This window comes from Xyrauchen texanus, chromosome 6 (assembly GCF_025860055.1).
Source record: "Xyrauchen texanus isolate HMW12.3.18 chromosome 6, RBS_HiC_50CHRs, whole genome shotgun sequence".
Taxonomy (NCBI): Eukaryota; Metazoa; Chordata; class Actinopteri; order Cypriniformes; family Catostomidae; genus Xyrauchen; species Xyrauchen texanus.
The window spans coordinates 15000989-15024942 of record NC_068281.1 but is presented as its reverse complement, the minus strand read 5'-3'; the positions used below and the strand labels follow the sequence as shown (position 1 = coordinate 15024942).

At 39.5% G+C, this 23954-nt stretch overlaps 2 protein-coding genes across 5 annotated transcripts in view; both read right to left on the bottom strand.

Moving 5' to 3' along the window:
• The window catches only part of LOC127645177 (ski-like protein), a 39128-nt gene extending 32435 nt beyond the window's left edge, over positions 1-6693 (bottom strand). For both annotated transcript variants that reach the window (XM_052128699.1, XM_052128701.1), the window contains exon 1: positions 5410-6693. In XM_052128699.1, coding sequence (XP_051984659.1) covers positions 5410-6525 — 1116 coding nt within the window. In that variant the 5' untranslated portion in view covers positions 6526-6693. The remainder of the gene's footprint in view (positions 1-5409) is intronic.
• A 7289-nt stretch (positions 6694-13982) lies between these two features.
• LOC127645485 (protein kinase C iota type-like) overlaps positions 13983-23954 on the bottom strand; it is a 30802-nt gene continuing 20830 nt past the window's right edge. Inside the window, exons 13-19 of one of the 3 annotated variants that reach the window (XR_007970782.1) lie at positions 18186-18273; positions 17869-17994; positions 17691-17770; positions 17337-17426; positions 16281-16396; positions 15487-15671; positions 13983-14358 (exon numbers count right to left, since the gene is read on the bottom strand). Coding sequence is in view for 2 of the 3 variants with exons in the window: in XM_052129124.1 (XP_051985084.1) it covers positions 15584-15671; positions 16281-16396; positions 17337-17426; positions 17691-17770; positions 17869-17994; positions 18186-18273 (588 nt within the window). In the remaining variant the exon portion in view is untranslated. Of the gene's footprint in view, positions 15672-16280; positions 16397-17336; positions 17427-17690; positions 17771-17868; positions 17995-18185; positions 18274-23954 lie in introns of all 3 variants that reach the window. The other 2 variants (XM_052129124.1, XM_052129123.1) reach the window with 2 other exon arrangements.

Here is a 23954-nt window from a genome sequence, read left to right as displayed (position 1 = left end):
GTCAGAGAGGAAGGGACGTCATAGACAGGGTTTGTGGTCGAAATAAAGAACGAGAACAAAATTTACACAGATACAGGAAAACAGTTTTTCTGTGGTAGATTGAAAAAAGGAAGGAAAGAAAAACAAAGTGGAAACAAGAGAAAGTGATGGAGAAGCAGCCTCCTTACAAGTAGAGCATAAAGTCACTGATTTCCCAATTACACAAGGGAAGAGAGAGAGAGAGACAAAAAAAAAAACAAAGAGGGAGAGAGTGCAGCTGTCTGGTCAGCCTCAGTATCGGCCTCTGTGGGAGATGGACAGGGCTCCATCTGTCTGCTAGACACGTCTGCATGCCAAGCCTCGAACCATCACAACTGCCTGTCTATCACTGCCTTGCACACGCACACACACACACACACACACACACACACACACACACACACACACACACACACACACACACACACACACGTACTCGCAGTTTGTATAAAACCATAGCATGAGCAGATAAAGCCACTGACAAAAACAAAATCAACTAAATTCAGGGAACAATTTTATTATGTAGTCCTTTTAGCCTTCTTTTGAAAGGAAATGGACAGAACAGAATCAAGAAATGTAGCGAGCTGGAATATAAATTCATACGTTTTTACTGATGTGATTTATTATTTGATTCCAAGTGACTTTGCCCCTCCGCACATATCTGTATTTTTGCCCTCAGGGCTTGTCGTTGGTAAAACGAGTCATGCGCTCATTATCAGTGGTTAGCTTCAGTTTCTTCAGCAATCTGCATTATCTGTCCAACAACGTGCATCCTTTTCTTAATTTGTTATTATTACTTGCGTGAAGCGAGCCCGTTATGTTATGCATTTTGCTTATGCTGACGTAGAGCTGTTTGGCATTTACACTTGACCCAGTTACAAATGGAATGTGTCTCAAACCACCTGTGGAGGTGATCAGATTTTTATCTCTCTCGACATCGTGGTACAAAAATGTGACGATGCGCATCATGGAGATGGGATGTTTTTTCAAAATGTTTTTATTTTAACATCTGTTCTATCCAAAACGCAATGTCTAACATCTATGTAACACAGGCATAAAAATGAAAATCACTTCTTTGCACAATTAGCTCTAAAATATAAAGGTACACTAGCAGCCACAGGTGTTGTACGATGAGCTTGTCTGAAACAAGTAGCAATAGAGATGTGCGCTTTTTCATCGTGATGGATCAAATGTCCGTTTGAAGCACAAATATGTCTTTTTGGGGGCCTGGGTAGCTCAGCGAGTAAAGATGCCAGCTAGTCACGATTTCGAATACAAGGTGTGCTGGGTGACTCCAGATAGATCTCCTAAGCAACCAAATTGGTCCGGTTGCTAGGGTAGAGTCACATGGGAAAACATCCTCATGGTCGCTATTTTGTGGTTTGCTCTCGGTGGGGCGTGGCGAGTTGTGTGTGGATGCCATGGGGAATAGCGTGCCCATTATGTCTCCGCGGTAACGTGCAACAAGCCACGTGATAAGATGCACGGATCGACGGTCTCAGATACAGAGGCAACTGAAATTCGTCCTCCGCCACCCGGATTGAGGCGGGTCACTACGCCACCACGAGCACTTAAGAGCACATTGGGAATTGGGCATTCCAAATTGGGGAGAATTATAAAAATAAAAAATAAATTAAGAATATTTAGATGTAATCAGTGACATTGTGTAAGCAGCATACAGTATGTATCTAAAATAATTCTGTATTTTTAGTAAGAACAATTATTAGCTAATATTTCCATTTGTTGTCACCATTGCCCTATACTGGGCTGATTTTTAGTCCCAGTACATCTCTGATGGATCATTTGGCACATTTAAGAGCAGTAATTTTAGCTTAATTGTTTTGCATATGTCTTTAAATAAATAACTTCCTAACAAAAAATGTAATCTGAACATTTTTTGATTCAGGCATAGTTTAAAGAATCGTGAACCAAACCGTGAGATGAGTGAATTGTTACACCCCTAGTTAATACCCTGTAAAGGATTTCTGTTCAGCTTGGAAAGGAGGAAATAGGAGCCGGATCCACATTCAACAAGACTTTAACACAAACGCTGAACTGAAAGCATAACATCACAACATAAACACTGCTATGTGTTTGTGTGTCTGTCTGTCTGTCTGTCTGTCTGTCTGTCTGTCTGTCTCTCTCTCTCTCACACAGGTGTCCCTGGTTCCTCCATCTCTCTCCCGCTGATTGGGCAACTCGGCACCGGGCATGCATCCTCACAGCCCGGCCACACCCGTCACATACCCCCAATGTCCGATTCAAGCCAGGGAAACATCCTCAGCTGCTCCTCCATTCCCTGGCGGAGGGCAGCGGGTTCCTCTGCCTCCCTGGCGAACACTGCTGCGTGTCTCTCTCTCTCGCTCTCTCTCTGGCATCCCCGGCTCCTTTATCTCTCTCCTGCTGATAGGGCAGCCCCAGGCGTGCAACCTCATAGCCTGGCCACGCCCTCCTTCTCGTTATACCCCCTAACAGGATACAGTGCAAGGCAACACACAAAGAGATACACAAACAGAAATTCCTCCCAAGAAGGGTTCACTCTCTCTCCAATCTTTCCTCCGCAGAATTCTCTAAAACACCTGGAACAGCGGATGTGTCATAGACTAGCAATTTTGGGCATCATAAGCATGCTTTGCAAGTGGCTATGTCTTAAAACACAGAGAGCGGACTACATAAACAGCACTTTTGAGCAGCATAGGAGGCCAAAAAATGCTGTCTAAGTAGGCAGCTCACTAGGTTTTGAAACACAGACAGACAGCGAGACACCGATGTGGAGAGATTGCACTTCCTGATGAAGGGAAAGAAGGCCGATTCTGAGAAAGTCTGGTAGTGAGGGTCTGATCTTCACCAACATGCACACAGCCACCTGTGGAAAATCTGAGTCACTTGTTCTGGCACTCCAGCATCACAGATGTTTAGAGTGAACACTTCCCTCTGTCAACTGATGAGCCTGTCTGCCTTGCTTCCTGAACACAAACACGCATACTTAACAGGGATCTTTTTACATGGATACCACCAGATGAGTGCACATGTGTGGTTTCTCATTATTGGCATTATGTTGACATCTCAACATCTGAGTAATAACCTTTCAAGCGCACACACACACATTTGTCTGTTTATGGGTCCTTCAAAAGCTGTTCAACACAAACAACTTCAAAAAAACTAAGCACCTGTTCCCTCCCAATTCACTCCCAACAGACGGCACACACTTTCGGACTACAAACCTGAAACAGAGTCCTAAGAATGTGGTGTTTATGATGCTGAAAACCAGTGAAACGTTCCAAATGGATCCATCTGAGGCACGCACATGTACATAATGCGACAATTAAAAATAACAATATACCCCCCCACCTATAAACCATCATTTTGAATTGTGACAGGAATGAAAACAAGACTGTGTGGGATAGACTTTGTTTCTTCAATAGGTTGTACTAGTGTTTAAAGTGTTTTGACTCATTCCATGACTAAACGTTGAACAAACATCTTTCAAAAAATTTCAGTACACAAAAAAACAAACAAACAAAAAAATTAGTTAAGGAAAATTAGATGTGATCTTGGAGCTTTATAAGGTGCATGTTGTTGCAGAGACTGCAAGTCTAGCCTCTTTTTTATTCCCGTGTACAATCAAATATGGTGCACTACTGTGAATAACATCTACTGTAGACAATGAGACTCAAAAGTAGTAATGAAAAGCAATATTTATCCAAATAAATCTTACAAAATATTTGTAATAAAGAACACATCATTGTTGTGATCATTTTTGAGTGATGCAAATGATTCATTGAATCAGTTACAATTCAATTCAACTCTGTTTGGAGATGCAGTTAATCCATCTAAGTCTTTATGATTAGTCAACTAGTCAATTGACAAGCTCTTACTAAAAAAATATGACATTTTGTTATGGCTTAATTTTAATCATCGCAATAACTGAATATTGTGAACACTGAATAGGCTTCAATCAACTAAACCTTTAATCAACTGCAAAACTCATCAACAGGATGCTCATGAAAGCTAGAGGGAGAATTTAAGAAAAAAAAAAAGGATTGAGGCAAAGCATTTTTGAGTGCAGGTGCAAGACACTGCCAGAGAACGACATGTCAGGAGCTTGGCAGTTAATGGCTCTCTGTGTGGAGCAAAGGTGTCGCTGACTCAACTCACATTTCTGGGAGTTTGAAATCTCACCCTTAACTGAGTGGAACAGAAACAACCCTGAGGGAATTTAGTATGTGCGTATGAATCAATATCATTAGAGTGTGTTACGGACAAGTGGGAGTGTTACAGTGTAACAGTGTGTGTGTGCGCGCATGTGTTTGTCAGGGTGAGGTCAGTCTGTGTAGCAGATGTGTCTGTATGACTGATAGACTCAAGGTCTCTCTCAGTACATAAAATGTGGTGTGGGGGGGGGGGTGGTTTGAGTGCTAGACGAGACACCAGACGGAATTTCCGGGACACTTGCATAAGCACACAGGAGAGACCGGATCTTTTCTTCCTCTCTCAGACAGAACACAGTGTATGCCTGAGATCACTCACTCACATCAACACTAACTAAAAATAATTGCGTCTACTGGAACATTACCACACTATCTAAAACCATTAACTGCTGCTACATGCATTTGAAAAAAGGCCAACTCTGACAGCAGCAACAGGGTTCAATCTTTGTCTAACATGAGCCAGGACAACAAAAAAGCTTTGGATTTCTGGCTTGGTAAAGGGGGTCATGAGACATGGCTGGTGAATGGGAATGAAACAATCCAGACCTTTTTTTCCACATGTAGGCTGACTTTTCTATAGATGCTAATGCACTAGTACACTTTGCTGTTTTTTTTTTTTTTTTTCAAATCATGAAAGTGGAAGCATCTCCAGTGTTCTGACTTTAGTGTTTGTGTATTGATGCAATATGGGCATTCCCCAATGCAGTTAAATTAGTACAACTTTTCCCCATTTCATGGGAATAAGGGGCAGGCCAAGGCTTTATAAAGAGGATGTTTACAAATTCATAATTATGTGTCAATGCAAAGTTACATGCAAAATTTCAAATGGTCATGCTATCCCCTTCCACCCCAAAAAGATGACCCTAGTCTGACCTGGGAGGTAGATATTGTACTTCCCCTTTAGCCAGACCAACTGGACTTCCCTCCCTCCACACATCCCCACTGAGCAAGCGTCACCTGCCCCTTGCCACCCCATTAAATAGGGTCAACACTAGTTTATCAAAACAACTGCCCAACAGCACATGCTGCCAGGTCAAACCATTGCAAAAACAGCCTCTTTTGCACTCTTTTCACACTACCATATATAAAATCCACTGGTGAACATGGATCAAAACTTGACCCCAACAAGCAATGGGGTCCACGTGAAAACAACATGATGGAAGAAATGAAAAACACCTACTTTGTCCAGAGGCCTCTTTAGCTGGTAATGAAACTTCTCCTTCATCTCGTCCAGCAGCTGTTTGAGTTGTTGCTCCACTGAAGTGCCCTCATGCTTGCGACCCAGCTGTAGGTAACAGGGCCACTTGGCTGAATCGAAGCCCCAGTGGCAGGTCCTCTTGTCAGGGCACTTGTGTGAGTGCATTACAAAGTTCTGTGGGGAAAAGAGCAGCTGACATTCCATACACTGGATACAGGGGGCATCTAGCTGGACGTAGAACTGGGGCACAAACAGGCCTTGGCACTTGCCCAGACACTGGTGCTCCACCTGGAAACTGGCCTCGCTCTCCTTCAGCAGGCCTTGGCCTGGCAGTTTGCTATTGGTGTCAGCCGGGAGGGCAGCACCAGGGCGGAGCAGGGCGTTGCAGAGCCTCTGGGCGTCGGTCAGGGTGATGAGGCCACAGGAAGGTGCATTGAAGGGCAGGATGCCCAGTACCTTGAGGATATGCAGCTGTTCGGCATCACAGCGGGAGCAGTAAACGTAAAGTTCGTCACACACAGCGTTGATCTGCTGCAGAGAGAAGTCTCGCAGAACTGAATTGAGTACCTGGGGCAGACAAAGGCGCTTCTCGCCCCCCACAACAAAGCAGGAGATGGACTCTCCTTCTAGGAGAGAGTGGGTAAGCTCTGTGGAGCTGTCACAGGGAACCAAGAGAGGGCCACCTCCGAGGACTGGGGGAGATGAAAGTGGAGCCATGCCATTAGGAGAGGCACACTCTTGAGCAGATTTTGCTGAGAAAGCAGCAGGACCTCCCAGGGAGCTCTGGCTGCTTAAAGTGAATTGAGCCAGAGTGTGCTTGAGCCCGGCGCTAAGATCTAATGCCTTGGAAGCTCCAATGACATGGAACTGCCTTGCCTCGATGTCCATTTCAGAGCTGGTGTGCTCCTCGCGCTCCTTCTTGACCTTTGGGGGTTTAGGGACAGTCTCCAGACTGTGGCGTTTCAAGTGCATCTCTGCCATTACCCGTTTTTTAATGGGTGCATCTTCTAGCCGTTCCCTGTAAAGCCTCTTCATGTTGCCTTTGAATGATGTCAGGTCTTTGAAAGGGGTTTTCAGACTCGTCTGGGTGCTGGCCATATTTGTTCACAGATTACTGGTCTTGTTCGGATAGAAAATGTTTGGCTATTCTTCAAACACTACACTCTTCGTTTTCTTCTCCTTTCTCTATATTAAAGGCTGCAAATCCTTTTACGCCCAGCTACATGCATGATGCAAGCATGATGCTGACAGAAAGGTCTGGCCTGTTTCCTGTGAATAACACAATGTATTTTAGGAATAAATGCATTTTAAGAAATCTTGTGAAATTTTTATTTTTTTTTTAAATGCCAGACTTTGCTTATTTAGTTGCCAAAGACAATAATTACAAAAACGTTGTAAAAAAAAATTACAATGAATCGTTGTCAAGCAACCCATGCCAACAGAATGTGCTGGTTCGATTCAACACCTGACAACATTTTCATCTCATTAAGATAATCTCATTTGAGATCGGTATTGATCTAAACCCAGTTTCTTGGTGGTTTAAAGCGCAGCCGTACTCCATTGACAGCATGTCGAATCCATCAACACCGCTAAACGAATTAACAGACTAACAACCACAATCAGTCAAAACTAACATATTTATTTCACTATATAAGAGACGACTAATCATTCGTTAATCCTGCCTAACCACTGCAGACTTCAAATAAGATGTATGCAATATCTATATACTATAACCACATATGACAATGATCAAATCAACACACTACCTAGTACCTATAGAGGAAACACTGACTGAATATTTTGATCGCAGATCAAAAGACTGACATAGACTGAAACGGAATTTCCGAACACGAATATGAAGGCAAAATTAGCGCGTGACATTATGGTTTCGAGTTAGAAAATGGCATGGGAAAACGCGCTTGGTACTTCGTTAGTCACACCAAGCGTCTCTATTTCCCCGAAATTCAAATGCAATTCAGCCGAAATTAACACGGAACCTAAATAAAATCTCCTAGAAATAAAACGTCGTTTTTGTGCGGTCTGCTTTACGGCCTAGACTGACCCTGACCGCAGATGTTGTTTCGTTTCCTTGTAAAATCTTCTGACAAAATGCTGTCTATTTTTGCCCCAGAGAGACAGTGTCACTCTTTTACACCCGCAAGGACACCGCAGCTCTGTCCCCGCCTCTATTCGTCTCTCCCCTCAATTCCTTCGTCAAAAGCTGCGCTAAGGGCTCGCGGTGCGACCAGGAGACCCCACAATATCACCACATAAATGATGGCCAACCTTCACTTATGCCAACCTGGGATATTAAAGCCCAACCATGTGAAATGAGCTTCAAAGCTTACATATCTATAACTATAAATGATAGCTAGTCAAGAGAATGACACCTCCCAAAAAAACGTTAAATAGGTATATCATCAAATGCACCTTTTTATTTGAAATATGAAACATTTGAGACATAATGATGAGCTGTCCTTTGGTCGATGATTTGTTAAATCATCAGCCTGAGCTCTCACCGCGACGATACGTCTCCTATCTATGAATGTGGGCATTTTCAAACACTCGCTACCTGCATATTTTAAATGGCACATCAAAACAAATATATCAAACAGCCATACGTTACATCTGTTCATTAACAGCACCTACTCCTAATTCTATATCTAAAAAAATGTCTCGTACAGTCAGCGTTAGCAGAGAGGCTAGCAGCGCCCGGGTGAAAATGTAAACCCTTTAGCACGCGCTAACCGAGCTAACGCTACAAATCCTTTTTCGAGCCAGAATTACAACCTCACATACCCACTAAAATAACCACTTCAAGTATTTTTGACGTGACTTGCCTCAGGATGATCGCTCCGGATCCGCTGTCTCTCTCTCTCTCTCTCCCTCGGTCTGTCTGACCATCAACCACACGCTCACAGACTGAAACCCTTCAGACAGCGCGAGCGTCACTGCGAGAGAGCGCACGAGCAGAGAGGATGTCACGCAGGCGTGTCTGTCTGTCTGTCTGTCTGTCGTCCTCTCCAGTGATTAGATGAAGTTCACTTCAGATATAAAGGGAGAACGTTTTGTATGTTCAGCGTTTATAATGTGCCATCTGTGATTAAACGACAAATTGTGCCACTGGCGCTGCGTGCCGCAGTCAAGGGATTTCATTTGCTTTTTTAGGTTAAGCTACATGTGACGAATGGATTGAAGTTTTATTAAATATTGGTTTTCGAAATAAGGGAGTTTCGTTGTCTTCGTCTAGGGTGTTTCTCTTTGGACATTTTATAAATTGGGGTCACTGTAGGATACATTTGTTGAGTATTAATCAATCTTGAAGTGTACAGAGAGGAGTGAATGCAAACTGAGAAGTCATTAAAGGAATAATCCGGGTTAAAAAAAAAGTTAAATTCAATGGACAGCATTTGTGGAATTATATAAATTACCACAATAATTAATTTCGACTTTTTCCTTCTTTTCTTAATAAAAATAAGAAGCAAAAATCTGGGTTACTTACAATGGAAGTAAATGGGGCCAATCCGTGAACGTTTAAATACTCACTGTTTCAAAAGAATATCCACAAGATGTAAACAATATGCTCTGTGTGAAAAAATGTAAAGTTATATCCAATTTTATAACTTTGTTGCCATGACGATGGAACACGTAAAGCGCCCACAAAATGACGATTTGTGCAACTTCAAAGCTTCAAAGTTTTAACAAAAGAATTAATGTAAGTGCTTTTATAAAATTATAAGCTTCACATTTCTGACTTTAAACCCTCCAAAAATTTGCCCCATTCACTTCCATTGTACATGCCTCACCTCAACTTATTTTTTATTTTTTTAAAGAAAAGGAGATATAAGTATATTATATATATATATATATATATATATATATATATATATATATATATATATATATATATATATATATATATATATATATATATTGTGATAATTAACATTATGCCACACATGCTGATAATTGAGCCTAACTTTTCCTTTAAAGGTACTTCCATGAACAAATATATGGGGTTCCCAAAAATGGAAACTTACAAAGATTTTTAAAAGTAGTCCTGGAAAAGACATGGATGTTAGTTAAATATTTTAAAACTCCAAGAAATACATCAATCAAAATGTTTGGGAACCCAGTAATACACTTATACTGTCATGTAGTTTGATGAATAATGAAGGGCTATGTGAGCAGATGTCTGTAAAATGAGATGTTTGAGTAATGACACAGACTGTGTGAAATCAGTTCAATGAAATTCCTTAAATCTTACCAATCGAATGCCATGTTTTTGTGTATGCATGAGCAATGCCTTGCCAAAGACATAACAAAAACATTCAGAGCAAAAGTCTGAGGCACATGAAAGTCACAAAGTATTGTGGAGCAAAGGTTACGTCAACAGGTTTTTCATCTTTAAAACCAATACACGAGCACATTAAAAGAAAATATTCGGATATGATGTTTGAATTGACCTAATTATAAACCACCCTGAAATGTTAATAGACATTCATTTGAGCAATGCTTGCACAAATGGTGTGGGTTCTTTTTCTAAGGACATTAAGTAATAGCACTAGAACAAATCTGTGGCTGAGTAATAGCCTGGAGCCCATCCAGCAGCTTGCTCAGTCCATGGGGTTTCCACCATCCAATGAGCTTCTTTATTTCAATAAACCCATGATGGGGTTCTGGGATCACCTTTGGTTCAATATCCTTCACTGTGTGAGCCATTTGTTAGGTGTCATTTAAATGTTAAATGCGAGAGGCAGAGCAGGCCTGCCCAGCCCATTCACAAACACCAACTGCATTAACACTTTTAAAGGCTTCTCCACCACACTGACCCAGGTCATGTTCAGGCAAGACAGGCTGGTGAAGATTTGAATAGTTTTGATGTGCTTAGAGGTGTTGTGTTTTTGTTTAGACTGAGTGCTCCCACAAAAGAGCAAGGATGGTCACTGGTTCTAACCCCACAGCCACCAGCATTGTGTCCTTTAAATCCAGGTTGTTCCAGGGGGATTGTCCCTGTAATAATTGCACTGTAAGTCGCTTTGGATAAAAGCGTCTGCCAAATGCATAAATGTAAATGTAAATGCTCTTGGAAAGAAAAATCTAATTTTTTTTTAGAGAATATCACAGAATAGTGTTTTGCATTTGTCAAAAAAGAACAAAAGTTTGAGATGATATCAGGTTTTTTAATTTTAGTGGTGTTTTTCAGTGGAATGCAATTATCATGAAACCTGTCAAGACAATGTCCTGTTCCGAGTATACTTCAAAATCAAAAGAAGCAAATGAGTAATTGCATTTCAGGACCATTATTTGGATTTATTTCAAGGCTGTGACTTACACTTCCCACCCAACATCATTACAGCAACACAAAAAAAATGGTCTTAATTATACTTTTATTACTACACTGTGAAAATATATTACAAAATTGTTTGAGTTTTTAATCATAGTACTATCTTTGTACTGTTTACAACGGCACCTTTTTGACTGTAATGCAATAAAAAATATTGTGTTACGGTAATGGGAATCATCATTGAAAACAATGGGAATAGTAAAAGTAAAACGTCTGGACACAGTGAGAACTGGGGGTAAAATATGCCCCAGTGTCCTGAAAAAAATGTCACAATGCAAAAAATCTCAATGGACCTAAATGTAGACTTCATTTTCTGTATGCAAAATATAATTTCAGATTTGTTTTGTATATATTTGGGGTTAAATATGATCAGCACATTTTCTTCACCCAGAGTTTGTTTGAGTAATTGACGTGAAATTTCAAGCATGGACAACAGTGTCCTGCAGTGTGTCATGCTACTTCATCTAAACAATTTTAAACAAAATGTCTCTACTGTAGTTCTTCTTATTATTTTGTATGCAGTTTTCATGACCATAGTAATTGAGAATACTAAATTCTTTTGAAGAATAGTACATAAGCATAGATAATAGTGTTATGATGTTATTACGCACAAATTAGTACATTAAACAGGGGCGTCGGACTGGGGGGGGTAAAGGGTACCGAGTACACAGGGCCCGAGGCAGGGGGGGCCCCTTAGAAGTCAGTTTTCTATACATACATATTTGGTACGGGGGCCCAGCAAGATGGTTTGTACCCAGGGCCCAAAATTTGGTGCTACGCCCCTGACATTAAAAATGCATTTTTTTTTATTTTTAACTTTCTTAAAAGAAACAGTGACCTACCCAGAAAACCTTAAAATATACGCTATTCCTTTTACGCATATACATTTCAACCCTCATTTTTTTTTTTTCATTAATGGACGTTATTTGTCAGTTACTTAATTTCAATTGCAATTAGTTTAATTTGCTCTACTATTACCTGCTGACTGTGATTTGATTTATACAAAATTGTTTCTATGATTCTAATGCCGCCAGTCTCTGTGAATTTTGATGTGTCGATGATCAAGCCCATTTCAGTGCTGTTTCCATCGTTCACTGCAGATAGCAAGGTCAGCAGATGTATTATGAAAGCAGGTGCACCCACACACAGTGTTCTGTGCCTGAACACTAAACACTAGCACACTGATATTTGTTTTCTCCTTTTTTCCTAGAGGGTAATAACATCATCCAGGTATTGTATAGAGTAATTTAAACTTAATATGGGTAATTACTCTCCAATAGCTGAGAGTTCATTTAAATCTTGACATAAATGTTGGAGAATGAAGGATAAATAAATGCTAAAGAAAATGGATTAAACTCCAATGAGCCACACAGTAAGTTAGGCAGCGGTCTTCATTACAGACTATAGGACTAAGCACCCTCCTAAGGGAATGACTTCAGAAAAAATCTATATAGAAATGCATCATCAGACAGCCAGACAAACGGTTATCGCCAGCAAGACAGTTACAAGTAAGGCAGACTCTTGTAATACCTGCTCTGAAAAGGAGTTTCAGGTTGTTGTTTAAACAGAAGATCAAAAGCTAACCCATCTGGCTCTCTCCTAAAGATGCATTGAGAATGGCAGATGTGTGTTGTGTAAATACAAAGAACTTTAAATTGTGGGGTTGGTGGTTAGAACACAAGTCCAGACATGCAACACACCATGTAAATCATGCCAATTAAAACAACAAAATGTAAAGGAAAATGAACAGGACATATCTGAAAGTATCTTTTTTCGCTGTTCTCCACCACTAACCAAACAAGGTTACAAATCTCTACTTTAGAGGGCAACTTGCCTTTATCTTCCATAGAGAAGAGTGTGCCCTGCTCTCTCTCTCTCGAGACAGAGGACACAGAGACAATGTCACAGAGCACTGGCCCTCATGGATTTTTACTAATGGACAAAGTCATACAAGGTGAGCCATCATGAGGTGAGGTCATCTACCATCTGGCCAAAAAGATGCAGGCATGTTGTACACGTTTATTTAAATCACAGAATGTGGACACACGTGGATTTTATGGTTTTCAATTTTTATGCTAAAATCAGATTATGTATGCATGGAGGCCACCAGAGTAAACTCCAGTACACATCATAGTATGAGGATTACATTTTTTATTTCATGTTTAGTTATATCAGTCAGAAAGGCTATTATTTGATGCAGACCATTCAAACATTAGAAAATTACAGCAATGGAAAATAACTGGATTCTTCACTGACTCTCATGACCTGGAAGTAGGGACTTTGTTTTTAGCTCAGTTTAAGTTTAGAGATTGGTATGTGACTTGTCAGATTGGTACTGACATTAGATATGAAACCAGATATGCTGCATACAACATGAACTAACTTGAGATGACAAAAGTTCACTTTCCTTTGGACCACTAGCCTAGTGACCAAAAGTGTAAGCAGTGAAGTACAAATACTTCATTACTGTGCTTCAGTTTTGAGTATTTGTACTTTCCTCAAAGATCTTTCACTTTTACTTCACTACATTTCTAAGAGAAAAAGAGGCCCTTTTTACTTTTGTGACTGACCAAAGCAAAAAATAACATGTAAACTGTATGCGGCTTGGTGATACTGATGTCCAATTCACTAGCAAATCATCAGAGTCAAATCTTTTGATCAATTTGATTATTTTGGTAAAATCGATTCGAAAGGCATTTTGTGAATCCAGTCGAGATTCTGAAACACCCAGAACACTGGACAGTGGGTGATATGTCTCCACATGGGAATCTAAAGAGAAGAGACTGTTTAATATGAGTTTTAATTAGTTTAATTTGGTTATAAAATAATTTGATATATAGTAGGGCTTAAACATTAAGAACATTGTGAAATACTGATTTAGTTTTGAGATGTTAGTTCAAGTCTACCGCCCTTCCAGGAAAACTGTTCGTATGTTGGCAAAACGTTTGTGAATTAAAACTGATTACCATTTGCATTTAACCATGGTACCATGTGTATGAATAAACAATGACAAGCTGTGCCATTTTTGATGACATTTACTTGTAATCTTCATCCTTAAGTACATTTAGTATCATTACTTTAAGACTTGTGTATTTTTCTCATGAGCTATACTATATGCTATATCCCATGGAGTCAATTTCCAAAAAGGTATTCTTTTATTTTACTTATGCACACAAACTGAATATCATAAACAGAAAGACACTGCTGATAACAACACAAAAGACTGAGTGCAGAACAAAATTATTATACTTGTTTTATTTATAACAGATGTTTCACCAAATAATAAAATATGAATAAATGTTTGTAAGAACAGTCATTAGTTTATGCGCTCCTTCTTGGGAGAAAATGAATAAACAAGTAACAAGAGAAAGTCAGGTGTGAATTTTGTCCAATGAGGACAAAAAATGAATTGCTTTCACACTTGAGATTGGAATGATAGCTTTCCTTAAATACTTTAATTAGGTGTTAACCAAAAAATAATTTATTCAAGGACTTTAAGCAAATCATTAATTTCTAACACCAGGCTGCTAACAAGCTCCTCACAGGTCAAAACCAGAGCGAACATCTGTCAAGCACGTTGATATCTGCATGGCAAAGAATCAGAGAGGGCACAGATGTGAACAAATATGTTAATTAGTGTTAAAGTATGTCATCGTTTGGTCATTAGTGTCAAATTAGTTTCATTGTAACAAAAAATTGTCCAGACATAATCTGTTTTCAAAATGCACCACCCAAAAAGCTGGGCACCATTGATGGGGCAGAAGAGTAAACACAATCCAGGGCCCCTTAGTATGCCACACATCTGATCTGACTGGTAATGCCCCAAGTGACTAAAAGAAAAAGCTTCTCTGTGATTGTACAGAGAAACAATAAGCACACGTCCATAGACGCTCAACAGAAAGCACACAAATGGAATATCATAAACAGAAAAGCTATGCTTCACAATTTACAACAGAAAGCAAGAGATAAAAGTATCTCTATGGAGACCACTGACAGGAACACGCTTTGCTTTAGTGTCTTGTTTTTGGTCGTGTTCAAACAAGCTGTTTTATTTTATGTCTGTTTTACACTCTTTCCCAACCTTGTCCTCTCTATACAGAAAACCATTCACAGTTTGTCAGTATTTACATTGTCCATTAGTGTTTCTGGGCTCCGTGCTCCATTCTCACATGTTTGACACTTAGATATTTTCAATCCCCATTAATCTTTAAACAATTCATAATATTGAAAATGTTTTATAACTCTAGATTCAAGACAATGTGCACATACTATATAGATAACAATATTCTTAAATAATAATAAAAATATGAAAACCAAGTATTACATTGTTTTTCTTCCTTAATCTTCACTTTTTGCAGAAAAGCAGGAAATCAGAAAAAAAAAAGATTATCCCATGTTTAAAAATGGCTTACTATACATGGTCAATGTTTTTCCTTTAATATGTACAAATAAAACACCATCAGTGAAGCCAGGAAATAAGGCCTGCATACCATCATAGTCATTTTCCTTGTTTGTACAGTAACCTAAAATTGACCTTCCACCTATGTTGGTCAATGCGCAAAAGCACTGTTACATTTTATAATATCAGTGCAGATTTTCAAGATACAAAAATAATCAAGAAAAAAATAGACTTAAGGACTAGTGGTTACAAATGGCAGAAAGTGAAAGCGGTTTGGCAAAGATAATGCATCAACTGGTCCCAATAAAATTACCTCAGGTTGTTTGTTTCCTGTCCTTTGACTGTTTGCGACCATGCAAAAATGAAAAAAGGCAGCCATGAGACACAAGTAACAGAGACAGACGGGGCGTTCACACACACTCTTCCGCAGACATTAGCAGAGGGTTGATGTACTCAAACCCTTCAAACTCAGACTGGTCGATCTTCTTTACAACATCACTGTGGGAGACAGAGATAATCAATCAGTCTTAACTGCTTTGAGCAGCTGAACAGCCTGGCAGATTAAAAGAGATAGTTCACCCAATGATGAAAATTCTGTAATTTTCTCAACCTCATGTTGTTCCAAACCCCTTTAATTTTCTTGCTTCCATGGAACACAAAAGGAAATGCTAGGGAGAACATTAGCCTCCGTCACCATTTACATTCTTTATGCCACACAATAAAAGATAATGGTGACTGAGGAAGTCATTCTGCTTTTTTCTCCTATCTTTGTGTTCCACAGAAGAAAGCCGGCTATACGGGTTTGGAACAACACAAGGAGGAACGAATGATAAAAGTATGATAAACTAACAATTTATTTTAGTCATTATGGCTTTCATTTCTACATTTAATTTCACTATGGAATGTAGAAATGAGGGAATCCTGTTCAAAGAACCACAGTGTATCATGAGACATTGTAAATCTGAAGATACTTCCTGGCGCATTTCATTGCGATTAAACCAGCATTACTGTGGTAAAGATCTGAAGGAGATTAATGGCGCTTCATGTCTGATTAAGAAAGCCTGGGGCATGACACATAGAGACAAACAAACATGAACAGACACTTACTCATCGTCAGGCGTGAGCTGAATGGGCTCGTTGGTGAACTGGGCATCAAAGTTATCCAGCCCAAACTCGCCAGAAATGTTGGGCTTAAAGGGTGGAACCACTTGCTTCTGCTCCATCTGAAATACAGATAACAAGAGTCAAATAACGACAATGAATGTGTCATAAAGGAGTCTCACACATGTGCTATTCTTACTAAATATTAATAGTTTATTGAATCTGGCTCGGGTTTGGAAAATAAGGCGTTGTATTTAATATGAAAACAAGAATCGGTTTAATTCTTTAAAAGACAACACTTGACCGTCGCTCTCAGCAGGGATTCAATTTTATATTTAGACAAACTGATCTTTCCTGGGCTTGTTCTTGTACTGTATTTCCTATACAAGATAACTTGCTGTAAGCCAAGGCCTGAGAGCAAGCAAAGAATTGCTCCCCCTGCAGGACGCCTTGGCACTACAGGCTGTCAGTAGAGAAAGTGTAACCTGATCTCTTTCTGTCTGTGTGCTCACCCAGAGCAAACTGTGACAAGAGGTCACTGTGTTGAGTCTCAATGACATTTAATCTGGCTTACACATGATACAGTTCACTCTCACAACCCTCTGACAATAATAAATAAATAAATCAATTAATTGACACCTTATCGCTTTAATTATAAAACTGTCCTTACAAGTGACAGTTCATTTTATCGCACAACCCTGAACCAAAACTAAATAAATGACTCTGGAATTTCTCATTTGTCTGAAATTATTTCACCAAAAAAAAAAAAAAAATGAGCCTATAAAACTACAAGAGACAGTGAATGATGATTTATAAAATAATGTAAACCTTAATGCAAATTAGAGTTATCATTTGAAACAGTTCTCACGATAAATGAATGAGTATTGAAATGTCAATTTCTCAAGGTCATTAACGGCATTAAATAGCTCTCAAGGCTCCAGTAATCCCCTGTTTAGTTTCACTACCGTCAGACTAAAGCAAATGACTTATGCTTCCTCTGCAATCTCACGCCAAAACATCCAATAAGTCATATAAAGGAAGGAGAGAGAGAGCATGACTCACAAGATCCCAGTCTACATTTCGGAAAAAAGGATGGGCCATGATGTCTGCAAAGCCTGTCTGAGGATGACATCCTAGGCGTTCCTTTGGCTCCTGCAAAAAAATTGCCACAAAGTAATATAGAAAACATAAAAAGAAAGAAGATGCCACAGTGTGAGAAGGAACAAAAAAATAGACATTGAGAAACAGAAAAGAGGAGAGAGAGTGAAAGGAAGCGAGGAAGTTTAAAAGAGAAGGATAAAGCGAGAGGGAGACAGAGAGAGAGAGAAATGGAGTGAGTGATTATCACAACATTTTAACAGGCCTGTGAGACATAACGCCATTAGCATTGATCTGTGTGGTCTGATCCCTCTTTACCTTGTTGAGGAATCCCTTGAGAACACTGGCAGCTTTAACCGAGAGTGATCTGGGAATTCTGATCTGCTTTTCCAAAATTACTGCAGGCAAAAAAAATAATTAAAATGACTTGTATTGAGTCATTGATGTATTGAGAAATAAAACAGCTTGTTGAAATGTCTATACTTTAGTCATCTACCTTGGAAAAGGTAATCCTCTGTGTTTTGGTCAGGGTTATCAGAGCTGCCGACTATGTCAAATGGTGACCTCCCAGCCATCATCTCAAACATAAGGACGCCCAGTGCCCACCAATCTACACTAAAACCTGTATAAAAAAAAACACAAAGTTGTACATCTACGTTTTTGATGCTTTGAAATGAGCAGCTTTCGACTGACACAAACAACTTTAAAAGGTAGGCACTAATAGCAATAACTGGATTTAGTGCACGCTAAGCCACATTTTTCTACAGAAGGCCTTTGTGAAGAGGATTTATGTTATGTGTGAAGCGTGCTTACCATAGTCTTCTCCTCTCAGAATCTCAGGGGCGATATAATTGGGGGTTCCACAGAAAGTGCTGGTTGTGTCTCCTGGTCTCAGTCCCTCCTACACAAGAGATGAATATTGTAACCAGAGAAAGACTCAGGCACACAATACGACCCATGTAGTTCATATAATCATACTATTTTTAATCAAATGTGAAATTTCACTATACAGGGTTCCCACACCTTGACAAATGAATTTCCCTGTTGTCCAAAGGATTTTTTTAAATAATTTATGAACAGATTGCAATCACAAACAAAATGTTCTAGCCAATGTTACATTTTAGAGATGAGCTTAAATACACAAATGTATCATTCACTAAAAAACTATATCATAATTTTCAAAACTATATGACTTTTCCTTGATTTTAAAAGATTGTATTACCTTCTATTAGAGTTTGACTGATAGTGGATATTGCCGATATGATAACTAAGGTTGTGGAAAAGACTGATAACCGATTAAAGGAATATTACAGGTTCAATACAAATTAAGCACAATTAACAGCATTTGTGGCATAATGTTGATTACCACAAAAATGTATTTCAAGTCGTCCCTCCTTGTCATTTTTGATATTAACATTTTATTGATTCGAGAAAAAAAAAACAAGATTACACAAACAGAACACACACTGAATCAACTAAAACAATTGTATATCCCTTCCCCTGAACACCCCCCCACACATCAAGTGGTCCGACACAAAATTAAACTAGATGATAGATAGATCGATCGATCGATCGATCGATAGATCGATAGATAGATAGATAGATAGATAGATAGATAGATAGATAGATAAAAAACTGACAAAAGAACAAATATATACTCAAACCAAACAAAATGTCTCTCTCCACAGCCCGTCACTTAGACAAAAAAGGACAAAAACCTGCCCCATTTCCTGTCATATGAAGCCGAATTGCCTTTTCAAAATCTGATCTCTTCCAATGACGCTACCTTGCCCAATTCGGTGCACCATTCATAAAAAGAGGGAGTGCTCGTCAATTTCCATCTCTTCAAAATTATCGGTCTCCCGATCATCACGCCGATGAGGACTCACCTCTTTACATACCCATCGGCGATTTCAATAACCGCCCCATCACCCAACACACAAAGTCTGGGACAGAACAGAACCTGAGTGACAGAACTCCTGAATCCTCAAACAAGACCAAAAGGCATGTATTAAATCTATAGGGTTGCAATGGTATGAGATTTTCACAGTATGATAACGTCTCAGAAAATATCACGGTTTCACAGTATCACAGTAGAGATGACATCTGTGAGAGACATAATCTAAAAAAAAAAAATCCAGAAATCACAATGTATGATTTTTTAACTATTTATTTGTATGATACAGCTGCAAATAAGTATTTGAACACCTGTCTATCAGCTAGAATTCTGACCCTCAAAGACCTGTTAGTCTGCCTTTAAAATGTCCAACTCCACTCCATTTATTATCCTAAATTAGATGCACCTGTTTGAGGTCGTTAGCTGCATAAAGACACCTGTCCACCCCATACAATCAGTAAGAATCCAACTACTAACATGACCAAGACCAAAGAGCTGTCCAAAGACACTAGAGACAAAATTGTACACCTCCACAAGGCTGGAAAGGGCTACGGGAAATTGCCAAGCAGCTTGGTGAAAAAAGGTCCACTGTTGGAGCAATCATTAGAAAATGGAAGAAGCTAAACATGACTGTCAATCTCCCTCGGACTGGGGCTCCATGCAAGATCTCACCTCGTGGGGTCTCAATGATCCTAAGAAAGGTGAGAAATCAGCCCAGAACCACACGGTAGGAGCTGGTCAATGACCTGAAAAGAGCTGGGACCACCGCTTCCAAGGTTACTGTTGGTAATACACTAAGACGCCATGGTTTGAAATCATGCATGGCACGGAAGGTTCCCCTGCTTAAACCAGCACATGTCAAGGCCCGTCTTAAGTTTGCCAATGACCATTTGGATGATCCAGAGGAGTCATGGGAGAAAGTCATGTGGTCAGATGAGACCAAAATAGAACTTTTTGGTCATAATTCCACTAACCGTGTTTGGAGGAAGAAGAATGATGAGTACCATCCCAAGAACACCATCCCTACTGTGAAGCATGGGGGTGGTAGCATCATGCTTTGGGGGTGTTTTTCTGCACATGGGACAGGACGACTGCACTGTATTAAGGAGAGGATGACCGGGCCATGTATTATGAGATTTTGGGGAACAACCTCCTTCCCTCAGTTAGAGCATTGAAGATGGGTCGAGGCTGGGTCTTCCAACATGACAATGACCAAGCACACAGCCAGGATAACCAAGGAGTGGCTCTGTAAGAAGCATATCAAGGTTCTGGCGTGGCCTAGCCAGTCTCCAGACCTAAACCCAATAGAGAATCTTTGGAGGGAGCTCAAACTCCGTGTTTCTCAGCAACAGCCCAGAAACCTGACTGATCTAGAGAAGATCTGTGTGGAGGAGTGGGCCAAAATCCCTCCTGCAGTGTGTGCAAACCTGGTGAAAAACTACAGGAAACGCTTAATTGCAAACAAAGGCTACTGTACCAAATATTAACATTGATTTTCTCAGGTGTTCAAATACTTATTTGCAGCTGTATCATACAAATAAATAGTTAAAAAATCATACATTGTGATTTCTGGATTTGTTTTTTAGATTATGTCTCTCACAGTGGACATGCACCTACGATGACAATTTCAGACCCCTCCATGATTTCCAAGTGGGAGAACTTGCAAAATAGCAGGGTGTTCAAATACTTATTTTCCTCACTGTATTACACAGAAGGAAAGACTCATTACCAAGGTCAGTGTGCTAGTCTTAAATAATAGTAATAATAATAATAAATTAATGTATTTATGAAAAATAAATTCCAGCTGAAACACATCTTGAAACTTTAACTAAAACTGCCACTGTTGATATAAAATGAGGTCTAATAGATTCTACCTTGAGATTATTTCAAATGAAACTGAAACATTTTGTCAAAATATAACAGTTTCTTTTACTCATGTAAAATCCTGAAACAAATTTGTAAAGGTGATGTGTGTAATTATTCCTATTTTTAACTATTTTGGTAAAGGGGCCACATCAGGCTTTAAGTAGTGCATAGGGGGCCACAATGTATTACTTTTGAGATACAATGTTCTGCATTGATTTGGTTTTTGTAACTTTTACGCCCAGAAATAGTTGTGTACTCAATTTTCTGAAGTGTATCTGTGACTAATGGGATTATTCTGCAATTGCCTAAAGTATTGTATTGCACTACAAAGATAGATACCTTTCTATCAGGCATTAAAAAACTCAATAAAGGCGGAGATTATAAATCTGCCATCTCTACTTCCATGTTAATTTATTATTATTCAGTTTTTAATAATAATAAAAAAAAAGACATTTATAGAACTTTTAATGTTTGTCGCAAAGCGGGCGAGTTTACTTTGCACAAATAAAAAATACATTTACATATTCATCTCTGGCTTGCTTTTTCTTGCATGTCAATGATTACCCCTCCGTGTGTCAATGATGCCGAGATCTACTTTTATATTTAATTTAATCCCTGAGAAGGTTTACCTGCAAAATTAGTAGCACCAAACATCACATGCAGCCTCAAGAATGGCTGTATAACACTTTTCCTTGAGCAGAATATTGCACTACAGATCGTTAAGTTTGTTCAAAGGAGAAAGCGAGACGTGCATGGTTGCCAGATTGCACAAAATAAGTATAACATAAATCTGCGTCTGCAGTCTTAAATAGTCTATCACTTGGGCGGCCGCCGAAATATCTTCAATGGGAAAACCATGGCATTGTTCTTTCCCTGCTGTCCATGACCCAGTCAAAATAAACCAGTTGAGAAACACTGCTTTAACTCACACACAAACTCATGTCAGACCCCCTCGCCTCGCTTCTCTCAGACATTTTCTCCGCTGCGCGTGCGTGTCGCAAGTTGACGAGTCTGACAGGCAGACAAGGACTAAAGGAGATGCTCACGTGAGATTCTCCATCTGGTTGCATTTTTTTCTCAATACCGTAGATAAGCAAATGTACATGGTATGATAACCGTAAATTTTCAAACCGTGGTATACCGTGAAACCGGTATACCGCTGCAACCCTAATTAAATCACCATCCTGCAAATGGCATCGCCAAAAGGTGTCTTTTAAACCCAGCCTACACAATCTAGAGGGGGTCCAATATAATCGATGCAAAATCTTAAATTGCATCAGACGCACCCTTGCATCTCTAGATACAGACTTGATGTTTTTTAGAATCCTAGTCCACACTCCCTACTCCAATACCAAGTCCAAATCTTTCTCCCATAAACTCAGATAAATTGAAGCTCCGTCCCTCAGACTCTGAATTAACAGGGACTAATACACTGATGCCTTATGACCTTTTCCAAAAGCAGTAATCACCACTCCCAGAGTATCTGCCACTTTAGGGGGGAGCAAAAATGTACAAAGCAGGTGGCACAGTTGTAAATACATATAAAACTGAGATCTGGGGATCCCAAAATGTTCAACCAGATTTTCAAACGATCTCAACACGCCACTCTCATATAGGTCACAGAGTGTAGTAAACTTTCAACTTGTCAACTTTCCTTGTTATTATGCAAATGTATTATTGCATGAGATATTGTCAGATTCACATTGAAATCTTTAAAAGTTTAATCTGCTGCTCTACAGGCAGTCCTGGACATCGACCATTGCTGATTTTTAGTGGGTACATAGGTTGATGTCTTCTTGTGATTGTTCTGTACAAGAGCAAACAGATAATATTACTGCCGAAGTTAGAATCATGAGGATTAACGTAAACGTTAGCATTACTAGGTTAACTGGCATAATGTTACACTGCTTATGGCTTCACTCGCTAGCTTTCGTTAGCTGTCTGAGGTAACGTTAAAAAATAAAAATCTGAAACTTACATCCCTAGTTTGTACCCTGCTTTTCAGAATGGTTAGAGCATGAAATTGTTAAAGCTACAGTAGGTAGTAGTAATTGAAAAAAAAAAAAATTAAATGAGGCCCTGTGAGAGATTAGTTAGCACAACAGACTCTAGCTCTGTGTGAAAATTGTGGGTCGGGTAGTGTCAATCAAGCTAATTTTAGCCAATCACTTTTGGTGAGGCAGGCCTTGGCTCAATTAAATGCTGGCTGGGGTGAAGAGCATCATGTAAATGGGGAAGAATTGGGGGCGCTGTTTCTCACAATTCAATTTATTTCAAAGATGCCTACTGCAGCTTTAAGAGCACAAAACTGTTTACAAGAGCACAACACTAGCCTCTTAATTTTGCTCTCAAAGTGCACCAGATGGAATATTTAACTTTAAAATGTACAAAATGTTCTTATGCGCATGCCCCCAAATCATCCTTTCTTATGCGGCTGCTAATGGTTCCAGGGCCAGTAATGGGGAAAGGGGGCAACCCTGCCGGGTGCCCCTATCCAGAGTAAAATAATCTGAAATTAATCAATTTGTTTGTACCGCCGCTACCAGGTGTTTATAAAGTAAATTAATCCATACAATAAAAGTATTCCCGAACCCGTACATTTCCAAAATCTTAAAACGATAATCCCATTCTACCGTATCAAAATGCCTTTTCGACTTCAAGTGAGATGGCAGCGACCGGAGACTGATCATTCACCACTGACCACATGATATTGATAACATTTCTAATGTTATCAGAACAGCTACGGCCCTGAATAAACCCCACCTGATCTATATGTATAAGAGGTGTCATAACATTACTTATTCGGTTAGCCACTGGAC